Source organism: Larimichthys crocea, unplaced genomic scaffold (genome assembly GCF_000972845.2).
Source record: "Larimichthys crocea isolate SSNF unplaced genomic scaffold, L_crocea_2.0 scaffold100, whole genome shotgun sequence".
In the NCBI taxonomy this organism is placed as follows: Eukaryota; Metazoa; Chordata; class Actinopteri; family Sciaenidae; genus Larimichthys; species Larimichthys crocea.
Genome location: NW_020851384.1, coordinates 121,274 through 144,839, shown reverse-complemented (window position 1 = coordinate 144,839; position 23,566 = coordinate 121,274). Strand labels below are relative to the sequence as shown.

Below are 23,566 nucleotides of genomic sequence, written 5' to 3'. Positions count from 1 at the left end.
CAGATAAGAGAGAGAGAGAGATAGAAACACACACACACAGAGAGAGAGAGAGAGAGAGAGAGAGAGGAAACACCACACACACACACAGAGATAGACACACACACAAACACAGAGAGAGAGAGAGAGAGAGAACACACACACACAACGCACCACAGAGGAGAGATAGAGAGAGAACACACACACACAACAGAGAGAGAGAGAGATAAGAACACACACAACACACACACACAGACGAGAGAATAGAACCACACACACAGAGAGAGAGGAGAGAGAGAGAGAGACACACACAGCACAGAGAGAGAGAGAGAGAGAAGAGAGAACACACACAGCACACAGAAGAGAGAGAGAGAGATAGAAGATGTGTGTGTGTGTGTGTGTGTGTGTGTGTTCTCTCTATATTCTGTGTTGTATTTACACTTTGATTACTTCCTGTTCTGGAGCTTTCAGTCAGGTCACATGGCCTTCACTATGAGACAGTGTTTCCATGGAAACCAGAGTCTGTAGTACAGTCTACAGATCATCAGGCAGGTGAGTCTACATCAGTGAACAGAACCGTGACCTCCACCTGCCCGCAGGGGACGTGGCCTCTCTAGTGTCCTCTGGTCTGGGTGGAGCCTCGGCCTGTGTCTGAACCAATGAAGTTTCACTGGAAGAAAACAAACCACCAATCAGGATCCAGCCCTGCACTTTACGTCACTCCGTGTTTGTTTGAACAGGTGTCAGTTACCTGTCGGTGTGAGGGTTTTCTCTGTCTGACCACAGCTCACCTGAAAACACACACAGGTACGTCATCACCTCCACTTCCTGTTTACTCAGTGAAACATCTTAGGTTATTAGAACTGTTCTACAGGTGTATCAACTGTGTCTCAGGTGTGTCTCAAGTGTATGAGGTGTGTCTCAGGTGTATGAAGTGTGTCTCAGGTGTGTCTCAGGTGTGTCTCAGGTGTATGAGGTGTGTCTCAGGTGTATGAGATGTGTCTCGGGTGTATGAGGTGTGTCTCGGGTGTATGAGGTGTGTCTCAGGTGTATGAGATGTGTCTCGGGTGTATGAGGCGTGTCTCAGGTGTATGAGATGTGTCTCAGGTGTATGAGATGTGTCTCGGGTGTATGAGGCGTGTCTCAGGTGTATGAGATGTGTCTCGGGTGTATGAGGTGTGTCTCAGGTGTATGAGGTGTGTCTCTGGTGTATGAGGTGTGTCTCAGGTGTATGAGGTGTGTCTCAGGTGTGTGAGGTGTGTCTCAGGTGTGTGTCTAGTGTGAGCCAGGTGTGTTTCAGGAGACTTACTGTGCTGCAGCTGGTCTGATTGGTCTGAACTGGAAACAGAAACATGAATGAAACAAACCTCTGGTTTGCGGCCCACCTAAGGTCAGTAACTGTATGTATATTTTAGAGGTGTGTATTACCTGTGCAGTCCAGGTAACATGCTCATGTCTTCAGGTCCCTCAGTGGCTCTGCCACCTGCTGACCCACAATGCCCTGCTGCTTCCTGTCTACCTGTGGCCTCCTGCTCTGATCCTGTTTGCACATTTAACACACCTGAGCTAAGATCTGTAGCACATGGCGGACTGGACAGAAACTGTTGTTACCATGGCAACACATCTTTGTTTAAAGAGAGCCTGTTTCTACCTGAAACAGGTGAGACTCACCTTGCCCTGCCCCCCTTTGATCATCTGGCTGCTGGTTGGCCGCTCGACCTGGTATCTGTGTGATGTCACTCTTCCTGTGAGGAAGAACTGGAGGTCATTGGTGTGTGATGCTCAAGCTCTGGCTCAGGTGCGTCACAATGAAAGCTGATTGGCTGTTACCTGGTTATGGGTGGGCTGTGTGGGCGTGTTCGCCGTGGGCGTGGCCTCTGAGGAAGAGAAAAAAGATCATCAAATGTGCAACTCACAGGTGTTGTTTCAGTCACAGGTGTGAAGTGTTTTTTTGGTTTCAGGTGTACAGGTGTGGTGAGTGGGTGGTGGTTCACACCTGCAGACTGACAGTCAGACTCTGCTGTAGAGCTGCAGTCAGATGCTCCACCAGTCGATCTCGAACAGAACCAGAACCATCCTAAAAGAAACAAACAAGCTCTGGTTGGTTAGAATGTAAATCTGATTGGCTGAACTTGACAGGTGTCAGGTGATCTGTTCATGTCACCTCTGACCTCTGACCCTTTCATATATTGACATACAGGTGTGTTATTTTCACCTGGCAGTGAGACAGAGCCTTCAGAGCCTGTTTGTAGAGCTGGATTGCTTTCTGCTGCTTCCTCTGCTTCAGGTAACACTCTGCTAACGACTCACACACCTGAACCTGAGCCAGGTGGTCCTCTGCAGACAGACAGGTAACAAACCTGACATGCTTTTTTCAGTTTAATTAATTTAATGAATTAAAACTAATTAATATTCAATAACATTAATAAACATTCATATATATATATATATGAATGTTTATTAATGTTATTGAATATTAATTAGTTTTAATAGACGGGTGATGTTACCGGTGTCTCTGAATCCCTGCAGAGCGAGGATGAAGCTCTCTGCTGCCTCCTCTTCATCACCTAGCTGACTGTAGGCAAACGCCAAGTTACTGAAACACCGAGCCTGGTTGCCACGGCAACCCAGAGAGCCTGCAATGTGTTATTGTGAATGTTACAGGTGTGTTACAAGTGTTTAAACACGCTGAATGAATCAGGTGACAGTCTGATTGATTGACAGGTGAGTGGCAGGTCTGACCGTAGAGTCCGGCAGCCCGATTGTGGTAGTCCACAGCCAGCGTGAACTGACCCACAGAGTTCAGGGCGGCTCCCAGGTTGTGTAGCACTTTGGCCAGCAGGGGGGGCTGCTGAGCTGAGGGGCCCAGAGCCTGCTGGAAACACTCTACCGCCTCCTGGAAACACCTGAGTCGGCAGTAAGACACACCCACTGACAGGTAGAGCTCACCTGGACGGCGAACAGATGATCAGTCAGACCGTCAAAAACAGGATGAGTCAAAATAATGGTGAAATACATTACCCAGAATCCTCTGCTCGCTGATGCTATCTGTCAGACTTAGACACTCAGTCAGTACGCTGGTGATGTCATCATGGCTGAAGTAATCTGATTGGATCATGTGACTTCCTGCTTCTTTAAAGGCATCAGCTGCAGAATCCAACATGGACGCCACTCTATAACTCTCTGCAGCCCGCAGGAATCCCTGACCGGCCAGAGTCCAGTCCTGCAGAACACACAGCTCACCTGACACCTGGTCCATGACAGCCATGACACCTGTGTACACCTGTTTACACCTGTGTACACCTGTGTTCGCCTGTTTACACCTGTGTTCGCCTGTTTACACCTGTGTACACCTGTTTACAGCTGTATACAGCTGTATACGCCTGTTTACACCTGTGTACACCTGTTTACACCTGTGTACGCCTGTTTACACCTGTGTACGCCTGTGTACACCTGTATACAGCTGTGTACGCCTGTTTACAGCTGTATACGCCTGTTTACACCTGTGTTCGCCTGTTTATACCTGTGTACACCTGTTTACAGCTGTATACAGCTGTATACGCCTGTTTACACCTGTTTACACCTGTGTACACCTGTGTATGTCTGTTTACAGTGTGTACACCTGTGTATGTCTGTTTACACCTGTGTACACCTGTTTACACCCGTCCCAGTCCGGGCCATGGTTCTGTCTCTGTCCCTGGTTCTGTCTGTGGTCCAGATTACACCCCCTGGTTCCAGTTCTGACCTGTATTCTGCTGTAGCACCGGCTCATCTCCATGCAGGCGTCCCCCTCGCTGCGTCCGTCTCCCTGTGACCTGTAGAGCTGGGCGGCGTGCAGGAAGTAGTCAGCGGCTTCTCGGCTCTGCCCCAGTGCATTGTGGGCCAGGGCCAGGTTGAACTGGAGATCTGGGAGCCGGTCAGCCTTCGGACCGGGCTGAGCCTGCTGCAGCAGATCCAGACCTTTACCTGGCTGGCCCGCCTCCACATAAGCTGCACCAAGGTTAAAGGAACAGGCCCGGAGAACCCGAGAGTCCTGCAGCTGAGGAGCAGAGCATGATGGGAGATCAACAGGACTACGACTATTGTTCACTACAGCGTTAACCAGCTCTGACCTCACCTGTCTCACCTGTTAACAAGCTCTGTCCTCACCTGTCTCACCTGTTAACAAGCTCTGTCCTCACCTGTCTCACCTGTTAACGAGCTCTGACCTCACCTGTCTCACCTGTTAACAAGCTCTGACCTCAGCCATCTCACCTGTTAACAAGCTCTGACCTCACCTGTCTCACCTGTTAACAAGCTCTGACCTCAGCCATCTCACCTGTTAACAAACTCTGACCTCAGCCATCTCACCTGTTAACGAGCTCTGACCTCACCTGTCTCACCTGTTAAAGAGCTCTGTCCTCACCCGTCTCACCTTTTAACAAGCTCTGACCTCACCTGTCTCACCTATTAACGAGCTCTGACCTCACCTGTCTCACCTGTTAACATCTCACCTGTCCTGCAGCCTTTAGCGCGTTGTTGAAGCAGCTCAGGGCGTCCTCTGTCCGTCCCTCCTGCAGCGCTCCGTGACCATCAGACGTTAACTCCTCGATGTCCACCGCCTGAATCTCCTTCCTCTTCACCTCCTTCTGCCTCCTCTTCCTCCTCACCTTCACCTCATTGTCACCTGGAGGAGTCGCATCAGACGCCATGTTGGACCTCACCTGGACAGAGTCTGCAGACACAGATAAACGTTTTTATTCTTAATTAATCAGCTGATTGATTGATTAGTGGTTCAAACAGGATGTGTCTTTAGTTTAAACTCTAAATATGAGTTTAGTTTGTTACGTTTATTTTTAATGTTTCAGCTTTTTACCTGATAAACAAACTTGAAATGTTATAAATGATCATGAAACATGGTGAAGATCATGTGATGTGAATGAAAGCTCCAGAACGGCTACTAGCAGGAAAGAGATGGTCGCTTTATTTTGAAAAACTCTTTCCTGTTTGGTTTGAACTGGGGCAGCTAAAGCTAAAGCTAACAGCGCCCCCTGCTGGAGGAATGAGCACGTGATGAACTTCAAAACAACGTCATCAACGTCCCCACAAACATTACATCATCACTGTTTGAATAAAACGTTATTTTATTGTGAAAGTCTGAACTGAAAACTCACCTTAGCTGCTGCTAACGCTGCTAACGCTGCTAACACTCACAGTTTCCAGGTGAGACAGGTGAGCTCCTCCATCCGGTTCAGCCCGTTAACGGCTCGCAGACGTTACCGGAGCGTCAGCTGTATCTGCTCTAGTTGACTCGGTTGCCATGGAAACGTGGCACAACTACAGAAAGGACGTAAGACAAAACCAAACTGTCAAAACGTGACGTCATATGTGATCCGACAGAAGTTTCTAATATGACAAAAACATTTTTATTACGTCATATTTTTTATTTGAACGGCAGAAAATACAAAGACCACAATGCAATGCTGCAACGTTACAGCCAATCAGAGAGCGACGGGTCGTTCGGCCAATCAGAGAGCGGCGGGTCGTTCGGCCAATCAGAGAGCGGCGGGTCGTTCGGCCAATCAGAGAGCGGCGGGAGCTTTCAAACTTCAGACAGGAAGCCGCTCGGAACGGCGGACGGACACGGAGCAGCCGGACAAAGTTTAAAGATTTAATTATTTAAATTAAATCATTTAATTAACAGCAGAGAGACAACAGACACGTGATTTACCCGCGAAGGACCGAGAAGACACGGCGACAGCCAACATGGCGGACACACGCTGTGAGTGTTTTTATGTTTGAATCTGAAACACTGAGATAACGTCCACACAACGTTCACATAACGTCCACACAACGTTCGCATAACGTCCACACAACGTTCACATAACGTCCGCACAGTTATGTGGTCTGTATATGTATGAATACAGACATATATAGACATACACAGACATATATAGACATACACAGACATATATAGACATACACAGACATACACAGACATATATACACAGACATATACAGACATACACAGACATATACACAGACATATACAGACACATACAGACATACATAGACATACACAGACATATACAGACATACATAGACATACACAGACATATATAGACATACACAGACATATATAGACATACACAGACATATATACACAGACATATACAGACATATATACACAGACATATATAGACATACACAGACATATACAGATATACACAGACACATACAGACATACATAGACATACACAGACATATACAGACATATACAGACATATACAGACATACATAGACATATATAGACATATACAGACATATACAGACATATACAGACATACACAGACATACACAGACATACATAGACATATACAGACATATATAGACATACACAGACATATATAGACATACAGACATACACAGACATATATAGACATACACAGACATATATAGACATACACAGACATATATAGACATACACAGACAAATATAGACATACAGACATATATAGACATACACAGACATATATAGACATACACAGACATATATAGACATATACAGACATACACAGACATATATAGACATACACAAGGCAAGGCAAGGCAAGGCAAGTTTATTTGTATAGCACAATTCGTACACAAGGCAATTCATAGTGCTTTACAGAGGCAAGGAAAAACATTTGACATTAAGACAAGCAATAGCAATAGAAATAAAAAAATAAAAAGAGAAGAAAATTTAATTAAAAACATCAGAATGTCATTTAAAATCATTAAAATAGCAAATTTGAAAACAATTTAAAACAATAAACGAATCACTGGATTATGATTAAAAATTCTTTAAAAGTTCTTTAAAAGAGCTCAGCCATAAGCACGTGAAAATAGAAAAGTTTTTAACCTGGATTTAAAAGTGCTGGCCCCTGGTACAAGATTTACACCCCCTTGGTCTCCCCAGTTTGAACGTATCTCGCTTGTCCCTCTAGCAACCGGCTCATCTTCCTGAAGGCGTGCCCCCTAGCTGCGTCCGTTTCCTACATGTGCACCCGTAGCGCTGGGCGGGGACGTGAAGGAAAGAGAGCTACGGCAGCCGGATTTCCTCGGCTCTGCCCAGTGCATTGTGGGGCAAGGGCAACGGTTGCACTGGAGTCTGGGAGCGCGTAGCCCCCTCCCGCGCCCCCCTGGCTGAGACCTGCCTGCAGCCGATTGCCCCATTGCCACCTCTTTCCTACTGGATGGCCCGTCTTTTCCCATACTAATGCCCTCTTCCCAAGGTAAGAACCCAGGGGGGGGGGGGGCGGTGTTTGTTTCCCGGAGACCGAGCTTAGTCTGCAGGCTGAGGAGCAGAGCAGGGGGAGCATCACAAGGAAACCCTCTTCTTGTTTTCCCCCCCTTATTTTTTTTGTTCCCCCCAAAAAAACTTAAAAAAAAAAAAAAAATGGGGGGCGTTTGAAAAAAAAACCAGCTCTGACCTCACCTGTCTCACCTGTTAACACAGCTCTGTCCTCACCTGCTCCACCTGTTAACAAGCTCTGTCCTCACCTGTCTCACTGTTAACGCGCTCTGACCTCCACCTGTCTCACCTGTTAACAAGCTCTGACCTCAGCATCTCACCTGTTAACGAGCTCTGACCTCACTGTCTCACCTGTTAAACGCTCTGACCTCAGCCATCTCACTGTTAAACGAGCTCTGACCTCACCGTCTCTGTAACAGCTCTGACCTCAGCATCTCACCTGTTAAACAGCTCTGACTCACCTGTCTCACCCTTTAACAAGCTCTGACCTCGCATCTCACCTGTTAACAAACTCTGACCTCAGCCATCTCACTGTTAACGAGCTCTGACCTCACCTGTCTCACCTGTTAAGAGCTCTGTCTCACCCGTCTCACCTTTTACACAAGCTTGACTCACCTGTCTCACCTATTAACGAGCTCTGACCTCACCTGTCTCACCTGTTAACATCTCACCTGTCCTGCAGCCTTTAGCGCGTTGTTGAAGCAGCTCAGGGCGTCCTCTGTCTCCCCTCCTGCAGCGCTCCAGTGACCATCAGACGTTAACTCCTCGATGTCCACCGCCTGAATCTCCTTCCTCTTCACCCTTCTGCCTCTCTTCCTCCTCACCTTCACCTCATTGTCACTGGAGGAGTCGCATTCAGACGCCATGTTGGACCTCACCTGGACAGAGTCTGCCGACACAGATAACGTATTTTTCAATTTTTAATAATCAGCATGATTGATTGATAGTGGTTCCAAACAGGATGTGTCTTTAGTTTAAACCTCTAATATGAGTTTAGTTTGTCTTACGTTTATTTTAATGTTTCAGCTTTTTACCTGATAAACAAAACTTGAAATGTTATAAATGATCATGAAACATGGTGGAACGATCATGTGTGTGAAATGAAAGCTCCAGAACGGCTACTGCAGGAAAGAGATGGTTCGCTTTATTTTGAAAAACTCTTTCCTGTTTGGTTTGTGTGTTGAACTGGGGCAGCTAAAGCTAAAGCTACAGCGCCCCCTGCTGGGAGAATGGAGCAACGTGATGAACTTCAAAACAACGTCATCAACGTCCCCACCAAACTTAACATCATCACTGTTTGAATACAAACGTTATTTTATTGTGAAAGTCTGAACTGAAAACTCACCTTAGTGCTGCACGCTGCTAACGCTGCTAAAAACTCACAGTTTCCAGTGTGAGACAGGTGCGCTCCTCCATCCGGTTCAGGCCCGTTAACGGCTCGCAGACGTTACCGGAGCGTCAGCTGTATCTGCTCTAGTTGACTCGGTTGCCATGGAACGTGGCACAACTACAGAAAGGACGTAATGACAAAACCAAACTGTCAAAACGTGACGTCACTGTGATCCGACAAAGTTTCTAATATGACAAAAACTTTTATTACGTCATATTTTTTATTTGACGGCAAAGAAAATACAAACGCCACAATGCAATGCTTGCAACGTTCACACTAGAGAGCGACGGGTCGTTCGGCCAATCAGAGGGCGGCGGGTCGTTCGGCAATCAGAGAGCGGGGGTTCGTTCGGCCAATCAGAGAGCGGCGGGAGCTTTCAAACTTCAGACAGGAAGCGCTCGGAACGGCGACGGACACGGAGCAGCCGGACAAAGTTTTAAAGATTTAATTATTTAAATTTAAATCATTTAATTAACAGCAGAGAGACAACAGACACGTGATTTACCCGCGGAAGGACCGAGGAGACACGGCGACAGCCAACATGGCGGACCACACGCTTGTGAGTTGTTTTATGTTTGAATCTGAAACACTGAGTAAACGTCCACACAACGTTCACATAACGTCCACACAACGTTCGCATTAACGTCCACACACGTTCACATAACGTCCGCACAGTTTATGTGGTCTGTATATGTATGAATACAGACATATATAGACATACACAGACATATAGCATACACAGACATATATAGATATAGACATACCACCGACATTTAGAATACACAGAACTAAGACATACACAGACAATATAACATACACGAAACATATTAGACATACACAGACATTACACAGGACATATAATACACAGACATATACGACACTACATAGACTATACACAGCTATCTAGCAACATAACAGAATATATAGACATTACACAGAACATACCACAGACATATTAGACATACACAGACATATATAGACATACACAGACATACACACAGACATATATACACAAAGACATATATAGACATTATACACAGACATATATAGACATACACAGACATATATAGACATAACACAACATATACGATACCTAGAATACCCCCCACAGACATACAAGACTATCTAGGACACTATACACGACAACCATACAGACATAATACGACATAACCGACATATACAGACATAACAATAACGACATAACAGACTTTATCGACATACACAGCATAAAGACATTTACCTACAGACATATATAGACCTACACAGACATATCCAGACACTACACGACATACACAGACTTAGGAAATATAAGGACATACACAGACATATCTAGACATACACCGCCTATAGAGACCTTACGACACTACACCGCCATCTATCGCATACACAGCCTCCAGACATATACCAAGACCCCTCCAGGAACATACATCGCCATCCCCCAGACTTACGGACCCTCCCAGCCCCTCTCCCGACATTTTTAAAAACCACCTAGAATATAACAGACCTACTCCACCATATTAACCGACCTCACCGCCCTCCCCCGACACCCCTCGCAATCTACCAGCCCTCCACCCCCCCCCAAAAAAAAAAAAAACAACAGACCTCTATTTCGACCTCCACCGCAAACAAACCCCCATCTCTCGCCATTACCCAGACCTCTCTCGCCCTACGCCTCATCCACCAGACCTAATCGACATTACACCGCAACATATCTCGCCTACACAGACCATTTATAGACCATTACCACGACCAAATATAGACCCAGTACAGACATTATATAGACTACACAGACATATATCTTATAGACCTACACCAGGGCATATATAGACATTACACAGACATATATAGACATTACAAAACAGGGACATATCGGAATCCAACCAGACATATATACAAAGACATAAGACATATCTTAGGACATATATTGACATTACAAAAAAAAAAAAACAGAATATATCGACATATACAGACATACACAGACGATATAGACATACACAGACATACATAGACATACAAGCATCTATAAGACATACACAGGCAATATGGAATACACACGATCATACATCGGACTATACAGACATACACACCATTATAGACATCTATAGGAAACATACCAGACATTATAGACATATATAGACATACACAGACATATAGACATACACAGACATACATAGACATATACAGACATACACAGACATATACAGACATATATAGACATACACAGACATATAGACATACATAGACATACACAGACATATACAGACATACACAGACATATACAGACATATATAGACATACACAGACATATATAGACATATATAGACATACACAGACATATAGACATACATAGACATACACAGACATATACACTGTAACATGTTTTCTGTAAGAAGTTTCTTTGATTTATTTTTCAACATTAAACAAACACAAACAACATTAAAAAGTATAACATAATATATTTTATGAATGACAAGGTGCTGTGTGTGTCACAGATGAGCGTCTGACCGCAGAGCAGATGGATGAACAGAGGATCCAGAACGTGGCCTATCAGTACCTCTGCAGACTGGAGGAGGCCAAGAGGTCAGTACCGCCCAGACCAGGTCCACACTGACCCGGTCTCTGCCTGAAGGTCGTCACCCATCACCACAGACAGAACAAACAGCTCGGCATGTCAGGGCTCACCTGGCTGCTGTGGGGTCGTCTCGTCAGTGAAAACAAATAAAAGTATTTTTTTATCACAACCTGCAGGAAGGAGCCACATCACCTGTGACATCACTCCTTCTCTCCTCAGGTGGATGGAGGCATGTCTGGGGGAGGATCTTCCTACTCCCACAGAGCTGGAGGAGGCGCTGAGGAACGGAGTCATTCTCGCCAAACTGGGTCATCGATTTGCTCCGAACGCTGTCGCTCTGAAGAAGATCTATGACCCCGAGCAGCTCCGATACCAGGTCCGTCCAGAACCAGAATCAGTCCTTTACGATAAGTCTCATGAGTTCAATAATCAGTAATCTGTAATCTGATCCGATCAGGCCGTGGGTCTGCAGTTCCGTCACACTGACAACATCAACCACTGGAGGAACGCCATGACAGCGCTCGGACTGCCAACGGTCAGTGAACACACCACGACTCATCGAGTCTGAGCAGCTGGTTGATCAGCTGATTGATCAGTATTTGTTATTGTTTTCAGATCTTCCACCCAGAAACTACAGACGTGTACGACAAGAAGAACATGCCAAGAGCTGTTTACTGTATCCACGCACTCAGGTGTCTGTCTGCAGCCTCTCTCTCTCTCTCTCTCTCTCTCTGTTAACCACCTGTCTGTGTCTCTGCCTGTCTGTCTGCAGCCTGTACCTGTTCAGACGAGGTCTGGCTCCTCAGATTCACGACCTTTATGGAAAAGTCAAGTTCACAGGTGAGTCTGATCGATCAGCTGAACACTTGTCTGTCTCTCACTTGTCTGTCTCTCTCACCTGTCTCTCACCTGTCTGTCTCTCAGAGGAGGAGATCACTAACATGAAGATGGAGTTGGATAAGTACGGGATCCAGATGCCGGCGTTCAGTAAGATTGGAGGGATTCTGGCAAATGAGCTTTCAGTGGACGAGGCTGCAGGTAGAGAGATGAGCTGATTGGCTGTGAGGTCACAGGTGGAGATGTTGACCGTCACCTGATCCGTTTTGTTTCTTTTTTACCATCAGTCCATGCAGCAGTGATCGCCATCAATGAGGCGCTGGACCGGGGTCAGGTGGAGGTGCTGGCGGCGGCTCTGAGGAATCCAAATGCTCTGCTCAGTGACCTGCAGGAGGCGCTGATGGGCGTCTACCAGGAGGTACTGCGTCGGGCCAAGAGAAGGAAGGAAGAGCAGCCGGCCAATCAGGTGTGAGAAAGATGTCTGCTATCCAATCACAACGCAGAGCTGCTGTCTGTACTGTAGACTGTCTAAAGCTACTTAAATACTTTGGTAGTCTGGTCCAGATGTGTTAATCTGTCTGTCTCTCAGTGTGAAGGTCTGGAGGACAAAGACATGTACGAAGAGTTTCTGACTCAGAGAGAAATCCAGAACAACATCAACATGGTCAACAGTGAGTTTCACCAGACTACATCCACAACACGTTGAACTCAACACGAACAAACACAGACTGATCAGCTGTTCTTACCAACACCATGAACAATAGACATGAACAAACATACGACACGTCAACAGAGTTAAACGTGTTGTATGTTTGTTCGTGTCTGTTGACGTGTCGTATGTTTGTCTGCTGACGTGTCGTATGTTTGTTCGTGTCTGTTGATGTGTCGTATGTTTGTTCATGTCTATTGTTCATGGTGTTGGTAAGAACAGCTGATCAGTCTGTGTGTGAATGGATCAGCTGTTCAGATCATCGTGTCTGTTGGTCTTTAAACATGCTGCGTTAGAGAACATGGTTAGTGTTCTCAGCAGGTGTCCGATAATGTCACCTGTAACATGTTTAACTGTAAATCGCTTCAGCACATGTGAATGTGGTAACGGGTCGACAGGTTCTGGGGGCTGGTGTTGATATATTGTTCTGTTCCAGTCCGGTCGGCAGTGGAGCGGGTCGACGAGGCTCTGGACTCTGCAGATGAACTGTCTCTGCTCTCGGCTCTGCAGCTGCCATGTTTGAACCTCAGAGGCCTTCACACAGAGAATGGACCGTGGTACCAGGACCAGCTGACAGCAGACCGCCAGCAGAAGGCCCTGGTACTGAACAACAGACACACACACACACACACACACACACACACGTTTGTCCTCAGATGATAAAGCTTCTTCACGGCTCATTGGTTGACCTCTCTGTGACCTCTGACCTCTCTGTGACCTCTGACCTCTCTGTGACCTCTGACAGGATGTGGGCTGTGTCGACCCGCTGAAGCCTGACGAGCTGCAGGAAGCTGTGACCATCGCAAACCAGGACGCTCACAGAGACAGAGCCAGTAAGACACCTGTCTGTCTCTCCCTCACCTATCTGTCTGACTCTCATCTGCCTGTCTGTCTCTCCCCTGCCTGCCTGTCTGTCTCTCACCTGTCTTGTCTGTCTGTCACCTGCCTGTCTGTCTGTCTCTCACCTGTCTTGTCTGTCTGTCACCTGCCTGCCTGTCTGACTCTCATCTGCCTGTCTGTCTCTCCCCTGCCTGTCTGTCTGTCTCTCACCTGTCTTGTCTGTCTCTCCCCTGCCTGTCTGTCTGTCTCTCACCTGTCTTGTCTGTCTGTCTCTCACCTGTCTCGTCTGTCTCTCACCTGTCTTGTCTGTCTCTTACCTGCCTGTCTCTCGTCTGTCTGTAGTCCATGCAGCAGTCCAGAGTGTGAATGCCTGTCTGCGTCTCAGTGACCACAGACAGACGGTCACCTGTCTGATGACCTCTGACCTCCAGCTTCCTGAAGTATTTCCATTTGCTGCGACGCTTTACCACCGCGAGCTGCAGCTGCTGCAGAGGCAGAGCCCACAGGTACACACGCACCTGACACGCACCTGACACGCACCTGACTTGTGTCAGGCTCAGTATGTCATGCAATGTCACGCATCCACCAGGGGGAGCTGCAGCAGGAGGAGCTGTTTGTTGCCGTGGAGATGCTGTCAGCTGTCGCGCTCATCAATCAAGCGCTCGGGGTCGGACATCTGCAACTGTTCAGCTCCTCACTGGTCAGTCAGTCTGCAGGGCTCTCTGATGTTGACCACACCCTGCTGGACAGGTAATACTCTTCACACTTGTCTGTCTGTCTTCCCACCTGTCTGTCTGTGGGCGGTGTCATAGTGATGATGATCATCATGTCCTCAGGTACTTCAGGTGTCTGGTTGGTTTGAAGCAGCAGGCGGGAAAAGATCTGCTGACCTGGAACCAGCTGCAGGAGGGAATCAACTCTGTGAACGCTGAAGTACAGGATGAGCACCAGCGTAAGGAGCTCTATGATTGGTTGATATGACTCCTGTGTGACCTCTCTCTGACCTCTGACCCCTGTGTGACTTCAGAGCTCCTGGCAGTGGGCGGAGTTAATGCGGCGGTGCTCCGAGGCGACCGTCACCAGCTGCTGTCTGCTCTGCGGCTGCCCTGCTGCTCCGTGGACGAGGTCATACCTGCGAACAGCTGCAGGTACCTGACACTGCTGACCAGAGCCAGGCAGCACAAAGCTCAGGTAAACAGATGACCAATCACAGCAAGGCACGGATTCACACCCTTGTCCTTCAGGGCTGAAGTCACCCGACCTCATTCTGTCCAATCAGGTAAGCAGAGACCCAGGAGCTGAGCTGTGGTTGGCTGACATCCAGGGAGCGGTGAGGAGAGCCAATCAGGAGAGTCAGATAGCTCTGAAGTGTGAGTTCATGCTACGCTAACGTTAGCTCATCACCTCTGTTAATCAGCTAGCCGATATGCTAACGTGTTCTGTCATGGAGTCACTGAGGTCTGAAGATGATGATGTCACCTATCTGTGTCAGTGTGTCTGTCTGTAGCTGCAGTGAATCAGGCTGTGAAGGAGAACCGGGTCAAACAGACTCTACGGGTTCTGAGTTTACCTGAAATCCAGCTGCACGGACTGATGCCTACCTGTGCTGCTGACTACCAGAGAGAACTCCTCCGTCTGATTACAGACAGGATGGACACAGGTAGGACTGACCAATCACAGACAGGACGGACACAGGTATGACTGACCATTCAGAGAGGTATGACTGACATTGACCTGTGTGTGTGTGTGTGTGTGTGTGTGTGTGTGTGTGTGTGTTCAGGTGACAACAGGAGTCCGTGGGTTCGAGTCCGGCTGGACGATGGGTCATTTTACTTCTTCCACCTGAACAGACTGGAGGGCACCTGGGAGAAACCCAACAGCTTTGTACACAACAGTGTGTTCCTTGACCGACACCAGATACAGGTGAAGCTCACCTGAGGGTCAGAGTCCCCACAGTTTGTCCCCCTGTCTGTGATTGGTCAGCAACAGTGATGTCACCCTTACAGGAGGTGGTCAGCAGTGTTTCAGGCTCGTACAGTCGCAGCGTCCTCTGGAGGAGCAGTGAAGCCCTCATCGTTGGCCTGCAGGCCGTCAGTCGAGGGTTCCTGATTAGACAGAAGCTGGAGGCCCGACGACGTTACCTGGTCAGTCAGACACCTGCTGTCATCATCATCCAGGTGAGAGCAGTGTGGAGTCAAACAGGTGGTTTCATCAGGTCCAGTCTGCATCTCACCTGTCTGACCCTCACCTGTCTGTGTTCAGTCTCACTGGAGAAGGTTTGTTCAGCAGAGGGCGTACAGACGTCGGCTGCAGCTTCTCTACATGAACTGGAGAGCCGTTGTCAAGGTAACAGCCAATTCACCATGACGACTGACAGACATTTAGTTTATGTCTGTTTAAATAATTAATTAGTTTGTTTTATTGTTAAAGGTTCAATGTGTGAGATTGTGCAGCATCTAGTGGTTGAACATGGACAGAGAGCAGCTTTGTTTCATAAAGCAGCTTCTACATCAGTCTGTGCTGTAAAATAACAAGAAGTTTAATTTGATTGGTGTTCAACTGTCTGAGAGACAAATATGTTACTTTCTGATTGTTTTACAAATTCCTCTAGTAAAGAAACGTCTCACACAACTGTTACTAAAACAGCCTGGAATCATTCAGACTGTAGTCACTTTGTATTTCAGCTGAGCATGTTTCTTTAATCTGTGATGACACCGCATGTTCATTTCATGACGTCACATGTTCGTCTGAACAGATCCAGTCGTTTGTCAAGATGTGGTTAACAAGGAGGAAATATCAAGCTCGACTGAGTTTCTTCAGACGTCACGTGAGTTTTCCTGAATCACACACTCATTATTATTATTATTTGTTGTAGCTGCCAGCCAATCAAAACACAGTACCTTCTGTTTCTGAGGCTGTAGTACCTCTCTGTGTCCACAGGTGGGCGCTGTCATAAAGATTCAGGCCTTCTTCAGAGCCAACAGGGCTCGAGATGAGTACAGGATGTTGGGTGAGTTTACTAACGAGGAAACAGTAATGAGGCGCTACCTCTGATTGGTCTATTGGAACAGCTGATGTCATCAAACTCCACTATAAGTCATTATTAAGCTCTTCCCCTCACCTGTCTCAGTGCACTCGACCACGCCCCCCCTGTCTGTGGTCAGGAAGTTCGTTCACCTGCTTGACCTGGGTGACAGTGACATCAGAGAGGAGGCGGAGCTGCTACGTCAAAGGGAGGAGGTGGTGAGGAATATCCGCTTCAACAGACAGCTGGAGGCAGACCTCGACCTGATGGACCTGAAGATTGGCCTGCTGGTCCGAAACAGAGCCACACTGCAGGTATGACTGTTCTACAGGTGACTACTGCAGGTATGACTGTTCTACAGGTGACTGGCTGCAGGTATTACTGTTCTACAGGTGACTACTGCAGGTATGACTGTTCTACAGGTGATTACTGCAGGTATGACTGTTCTACAGGTGACTACTGCAGGTATGACTGTTCTACAGATGACTGCTGCAGGTATGACTGTTCATCAGGTGACTGGCTGCAGGTATGACTGTTCAACAGGTGACTGGCTGCAGGTATGACTGTTCAACAGGTGACTGGCTCCAGGTATGACTGTTCAACAGGTGACTGGCTCCAGGTATGACTGTTCATCAGGTGACTGCTGCAGGTATGACTGTTCCACGGGTGACTGCTGCAGGTATGACTGTTCTACAGATGACTGCTGCAGGTATGACTGTTCATCAGGTGACTGGCTGCAGGTAAGACTGTTCTACAGATGACTGCTGCAGGTATGACTGTTCATCAGGTGACTGGCTGCAGGTATGACCGTTCAACAGGTGACTGGCTGCAGGTATGACTGTTCCACAGGTGACTAGCTCCAGGTATGACTGTTCAACAGGTGACTGGCTCCAGGTATGACTGTTCCACGGGTGACTGCTGCAGGTATAACTGTTCCACGGGTGACTGGCTGCAGGTATGACTGTTCCACAGGTGACTGCTGCAGGTATGACTGTTCCACAGGTGACTTGCTGCAGGTATGACTGTTCCACAGGTGACTGGCTCCAGGTATGACTGTTCCACAGGTGACTGGCTGCAGATATGACTGTTCAACAGGTGACTGGCTGCAGGTATGACTGTTCCACAGGTGACTGGCTGCAGGTATGACTGTTCCACAGGTCACTGGCTACAGGTACAGACAGCCTTGTTAGGGTTTGTGTCCATTAGTGTGAACTCACCTGTGTCTCCTTCTGAACAGGAAGTGGTTTCTCACTGTAAGAAACTAACAAAGAAGAACAAGGAGCAGCTGTCGGACATGATGGACGTGGGAAGGAGTAAAGGACTAAAGGCTCTGAGCAGAGAGAGGAGAGAGAGACTGGAAGCCTACCAACACCTGTTCTACCTGCTGCAGGTGAGACAGATATTTTAAAGGCTTTATTTGAATCCATCCACACTCCCCTCACGAACTCCCTTTGACTCTACTCTCTGCCACCTGTAAATACATGAATGAATGACAGACAACAGCTGATCTGAGCCTTGTGTCTGTTTCAGACTCAGCCTCTGTACCTGGCTCAGCTGATCTTCCTGATGCCTCAGAGTCGCTCCACCTCCTTCTTGGAGATGTTGGTGTTCAGTCTGTTCAACTACGGCTCCGACCGCAGGGAGGCCTTCCTGCTGCTGCAGCTGTTCACTGAGGCGCTGCGATACGAGATAAGGTGAGATCAGAGTGGACCGGGCAGAACCGTGAGGTGGAATCAGAGTTTCATCGATCATGGAGCTGAAAGTTAAAAAACTGTTTTCATAATGAGCTTCACCAATTCATACCTGGCTTTGATGATGTCATCATTAACATGTACCTGTCTCTGATGTCAGGCTGAAGGTGGAGCAGCCTCAGGATGTGGTCACAGGTAACCCCACTGTCATCAAGATGTTGGTGAACTTTTACCGTCACGCTCGTGGTCAGAACGCCCTGCGGGAGTCTCTGGGTCCGGCTCTGCAGGACGTCCTGTTGGACCGAACTCTGAGCATCAGGACCGACCCAGTGGACGTCTACAAAACCTGGATCAACCAGACTGAGACCCAGACGGGACACAAGAGGTCTGAACAGACACAAACTGAGATTTCATTTATTCCACGGTCACGCCTTAAATACCTGATGATGCTGCATGCAGGTGAAGTATGACCATCATCGTACCTGACTCACCTGTCGGTCTCCCTACAGCTCGCTGCCGTACGAGGTCTCACCTGCAGACGCTCTGAGTCACCCTGAAGTCCAGAGACGCATCGACATCGCCATCATCAACCTGAAGAACCTGACGGACCGTGTCCTCAAGGCCATCACCTCCAACCTCCACAAACTACCGTACGCCTCCACCTAAACACCTCCACAAACTACCGTACGCCTCCACCCATACACCTGAGCGTTTTGTGTGTGTGTGTGTGTGTGTGTGTGTGTGTGTGTGTGTGTGTTGTTGTAGGTATGGGTTGCGTTACACGGCGAAGGTTCTCCGAGACACTCTGAAGACAAAGTTCCCTGAAGCCAGCGAGGACGAACTGTACAAGGTAACATGACAGGAAGTGTTTGATGTGACAGGAAGTGTTTGTGACGTACTGAACATGTGACAGGAAGTGTTTGTACTTCCTCCCTCAGATTGTCGGTAACCTCGTCTACTATCGCTACATGAACCCGGCCGTCGTGGCTCCAGACGGGTTCGATGTAGTGGATCGGTCTGCCGGCTCCGCTCTGCAGCCAGAGCAGCGTCACATCCTGGGCTCCATCGCCCGCATGCTGCAGCACGCCGCTGCCAACAAACACTTCCACGGAGACGGATACCATGTGACTGCCCTCAACCAGTACATCAGCCAGACCCACAACAAGTTCAGGTACTGTCAACCACGAGGTCGTGTAGAACACGTAAAGACAGCAGAGGATTCTGTCCGGATCAGCCTGCAGCACTGAACCGGACTGGACCGCGTTGCTGAGGTTTTTGTTGTGTGTCTGACAGGAAGTTCCTGATGTGTGTTTGTGACGTTCCTGAACCCGAGGACCGGTTCAACGTGGACGAGTACTCGGAGCTGCTCATCGTCAACAAACCCGTTGTCTACATCTCCGTCAGCGAGCTGCTCAACACACACCAGGTCAGTACAGAGACCCAGGATCTGGACCAGAACCAGGTCCTGGATCAAACACCATGTCTGCAGCTGTTTCTCACTGTGTGTGTGTGTGTGTGTGTGTGTGTGTGTAGTTGTTGTTGGAGCATCAGGAGGTTTTATGCCCCGACCTGTCAGATCCTCTGAGTCTGCTGCTGAAGGACCTCGGATCAGTCCCAACCCTGCAGGAGCTCATTGGTAACTAATCTTCCTGCTTCTGTTCAGTTCTACTCTGGCAGAATTTTTGTGTCACGTTAGAGACTCAGAGGTAACCAATCACAGCTCCCCATCTGTCATGACCTGCATGATGTCATCAGTGAAGACTAACCAAAGACGGCGGGGGGCAACTGTGACGTCAGGTTACCGTCTGAGGAACCAGTCCAGAGATGTTCTGCTGTGTCCGGATCACATTCAGGCTTGCATGCTAACGCCTGTGCTTTTTGCTCCTCAGGAGAGTCTTTATCACCAGATCCAGGATCAGAGTCCGGTCCGTCTCAGAGGATGGAGGTCTCTCTGACGCTCACCAACAAGTTTGATGTCTTCAACGAGGCTGACGACAAACAGGATAGCAGAGCGCTGCTGCTCAGGTAGCTTAGCATGTTATCCTGCAGTAGTGAGCATGCTCAGAGGCTTCAGATCAGCTGACATGTTTCTGTTCCAGCACGAAGCAGCTGATCATCGATGTCATCAGGACACAGTCAAGTGACTCTCTGAGCGACCTCCTGAGAGCATCAGCATCACATGACCAGGTACACACACATACACACAGGTACACACACACAGGTGAAGCTCAGGTACCCTTCAGTCGTCTCTCTTCCTGCTCCACAGGAAGTGTGTCATGATTGGCTGATGCAGCGCCGCGCTCGGCAGGATGCTCGAACACCTGAGAAGATGAAGAGGAACCAGTCGCTGGTCGCCAATGGCAACCTGAGCTTGGAGGAGAAGAAGAGGAAGATCCTGAGGAGTCTTCGTCGTCTGGAGGGCCTTGGAGTTCTGGTTCCACCGCAGACCGAGAACCAGATCCTGCAGATGATCGCCAAGGTGACGACACGACCACCAACATGACCCATAACACCAGACCGCGTGTGGCGCTTCACTTTGTCTAACACAAGTCTTTGTCGCCTTCAGGACATCCGTCAGCAGCGTCTGCACCGCCAGCGCCGGGGGGCGGAGCTTCAGAAGCTCCATCAGACTCTCAGCAGCCTGCAGGTGAAGAGCACCTTCCACAGCGAACAGGTGGACTACTATAGACATTACATCACTTCCTGTCTGGACAACCTGACCGCCAACAGGTACACACACACACGCACACACAGGAAACACACTGGTTTCTTAACACTCACACTACAGTGTCTGATGTTGTGATTGGTTGTGTGTTGCAGTAAATTGACCAATAAGAAGGCAGCAGAGAGCAAAGGGAAGAAAAAGCTTCCTGTTCTGAGTTACAGCGCCGCCCGGCTGCAGGAGAAGGGAGTTCTGTTAGAGATCCAAGACCTGCCCGCTACACAGTGAGCACGGAACATGCTACACACCAACATACTGACACAGCAGCAGCAAAACAGTAACTGTAATTATAAACCAGTGCATCATGGGAAGTGTAGTCCTATAGCAGCATCCAATCCACTTTATTTATATAACACGATTTTTAGCAAACACAAGGTTTCCAAAGTGCTGCACAAGATAAAAACACAATAAATAGATAACACAATAGAAGCACAATAAAAAGATGAAGTAGACAATAGAAAGATTTTTTAAAAAGCACTGCCCACACAAGATAAAAATATGCATGTGAACACTCTACATGGTGTCAAAAGCCAAAGAAAAGAGGTTTTAAGAAGGGTTTTAAAATGAGACAGTAGGCTTGTCTGATGTGCAACGGCAAACGCTGGATCCCCTATGAGCTGAAGCGAGCTTTAGGCACTGTCAGGATCGGCTGGGCGTGTAGGGGTGCAGCAGCTCAGAGAGGGAAGGTGGGGCAAGGCCATTCAAGGCTTTAAAAGCAGATAAAATAATTTTATCTGCTTTTATGAATGAAATGAATCCTAACATGGACAGGCAGCCAGTGGAGTGAAGCTAAAATTGGTGAAATGTGCTCATATTTGCTTGTGCCAGTTAAAAGACGTGCAGCAGCATTTTGTACCAGCTGAAGACGACTGATCGAGGACCCACTAACCCCAAATAAAGTGCATTACAGTAATCCAGCCGAGTGGTCACACAGACGTTAATTACGGTCTCAAACTGTCTCTGAAGGACTGGTTTGATTTTTGCCAGCTCCCTTAACTGAAAAAAGCTGGACTTCACCACAGCTTTAATCTGGCTGTCTTTAAGATCTGCGTCCCATTTTACCCCCAGATTTTTTACAATTGGCACGTGATACTGAGCATAAGTAAGGGATGACCTAACTATAAGCTCTATCAAAAAGGAAAGTCTTAAGTCTACTCTTAAAAGTGTTGACCGTGTCTAAGAGACAGGTTGACGGCTTAGATGAAGAAATCTTTGAAGTTGTGGCTCGCCTGGCTACAGTGCTGAAAAGAAACTTGGTGTGCAAGACAAACTGAGCCGAGCTGATCCGTTCCAGGTTTAAGAACGTCGTGTTCGACATCGTTCCCGGACCAGAGAGAGGAAGCTTCAACGTCAAAGCTCGTTTCCTTGGAGTCCAGATGGAAGAGTTCCTGCTCAAGTACCAGGTAAGAACCAAGCCAAATGCCAAATACTGAGCCCATCCAGGCCAAACAAATACAATGATATAATACTGTGTGTATATTATATATATTTACATATATTGCATGTGTGTTGCAGGATCTGCTGCAGCTGCAGTATGAGGGCGTGGCCGTGATGAAGATGTTTGATAAAGCAAAGGTCAACGTCAACCTGCTCATCTTCCTCCTCAACAAGAAGTTCTTCAAGAAATGAACCAAGTGATGCTCTTACCTTCAACTCCCATCTCTGATTATATAGAATGAAGCATCGTCTCTACTCTCCTATCTCTGATTATATATGTCACTACATTATATATTTTATACTTGACTACGCCTGTCTTTATATTTAACAGTGTGAAGTATCTATACTTTACTCCCATCTCTGTTTATACGTCTTACTGCATTGTGTTTAAATTATATCGTACAGAGTGAAGCATCGTCTCTACAATCCTATCTCTGATCATGTTACTACATTATATATTTTATATTTCAGCTCTAAACTCCGGTCTGTATGTTATCCTTCAGACATGTTGGTTGACTGGTTGGTTGGTTGACTGGTTGTTTATTTTGTTGACTGGTTGTTGGATTGGTTGGTTCAAAGCTCGTCAGTCACATAAGCTTTATTAACATGAATGATGTCATAACATTTTAAAGTTGTTAGGTCGTGTTTAAAGGTCAGATTTATTGTTCAACGTGAATCATCTTCACTTCACTCCTATCTTTTATTGTATGCGTTATATATTTTATACTTCACCTACCTGTATTTTAAAAGTGAAGTGTTGTCTCCATACTCCTATCTGTTTTTATGTCACTACATTATTTGTGATCAGCTGTTGTGACTATCAATAATCAATACCTGTAAATATTTTCCTCTTTTTGAACTTCTGAACAAACTTTTACTTCAATAAACATCTGAACGATTTGAGCTAACTTGATTCACTTCTCCTGATTATCGAGACGTCGAGTTACGACTGAACTTAACGAGCGACATGCCCTGACGATAGTTAGAAACAACTTCACAGACAGACAGAGAGACAGACTTTTTATAAAATGCGGTTCCGCTCAGTCTGATTGTTACAGATTTTTTTTCAAACAGCTGCTAATTGAACCGACTGAC

At 47.3% G+C, this 23,566-nt stretch overlaps 2 protein-coding genes across 6 annotated transcripts; one reads left to right on the top strand and one right to left on the bottom strand.

Annotated features, from left to right (window-relative positions):
- Positions 1-508: 508 nt before the first annotated feature.
- Positions 509-5,491, bottom strand: ttc24 (tetratricopeptide repeat domain 24). 4 transcript variants are annotated; one of them, XM_010753241.3, is made up of 15 exons: positions 5,389-5,491; positions 5,130-5,292; positions 4,470-4,690; positions 3,722-4,015; positions 2,998-3,199; positions 2,719-2,925; positions 2,484-2,612; positions 2,192-2,313; positions 1,973-2,053; positions 1,807-1,853; positions 1,648-1,721; positions 1,405-1,516; positions 1,286-1,314; positions 728-767; positions 509-646 (listed from the first exon to the last, which is right to left on the bottom strand). In XM_010753241.3, the coding sequence occupies exons 3-15, from the start codon at positions 4,665-4,667 to the stop codon at positions 535-537; spliced, it is 1,647 nt and encodes a 548-aa protein (XP_010751543.2). In that variant the 5' UTR covers positions 4,668-4,690; positions 5,130-5,292; positions 5,389-5,491; the 3' UTR covers positions 509-534. The 4 variants fall into 4 exon arrangements, with proteins under 4 accessions (XP_010751543.2, XP_027131151.1, XP_027131152.1 ...); XM_027275350.1 differs by lacking the exon at positions 5,389-5,491 and having other exon boundaries at positions 5,130-5,370; XM_027275351.1 differs by lacking the exon at positions 5,389-5,491 and having other exon boundaries at positions 5,170-5,370.
- An 84-nt stretch (positions 5,492-5,575) lies between these two features.
- Positions 5,576-23,379, top strand: iqgap3 (IQ motif containing GTPase activating protein 3). Of its 2 annotated transcripts, none has more exons than XM_010753235.3 (38): positions 5,576-5,737; positions 11,131-11,218; positions 11,430-11,586; positions 11,668-11,745; positions 11,826-11,902; positions 11,983-12,050; positions 12,135-12,248; positions 12,335-12,513; positions 12,637-12,718; positions 13,193-13,356; positions 13,502-13,589; positions 13,939-14,102; positions 14,186-14,346; positions 14,433-14,548; positions 14,624-14,787; positions 14,876-14,966; positions 15,089-15,256; positions 15,377-15,519; positions 15,603-15,773; positions 15,859-15,942; positions 16,352-16,423; positions 16,537-16,606; positions 16,727-16,935; positions 17,859-18,011; positions 18,152-18,315; positions 18,473-18,697; positions 18,822-18,962; positions 19,078-19,162; positions 19,251-19,483; positions 19,606-19,738; positions 19,846-19,948; positions 20,202-20,337; positions 20,412-20,499; positions 20,579-20,791; positions 20,879-21,042; positions 21,133-21,258; positions 22,329-22,437; positions 22,550-23,379. In XM_010753235.3, exons 1-38 carry the CDS (start codon positions 5,722-5,724, stop codon positions 22,661-22,663), a joined length of 4,911 nt encoding a protein of 1,636 aa, XP_010751537.2. In that variant the 5' UTR covers positions 5,576-5,721; the 3' UTR covers positions 22,664-23,379. The 2 variants fall into 2 exon arrangements, with proteins under 2 accessions (XP_010751537.2, XP_027131150.1); XM_027275349.1 differs by having other exon boundaries at positions 11,113-11,218.
- Positions 23,380-23,566: the final 187 nt, after the last annotated feature.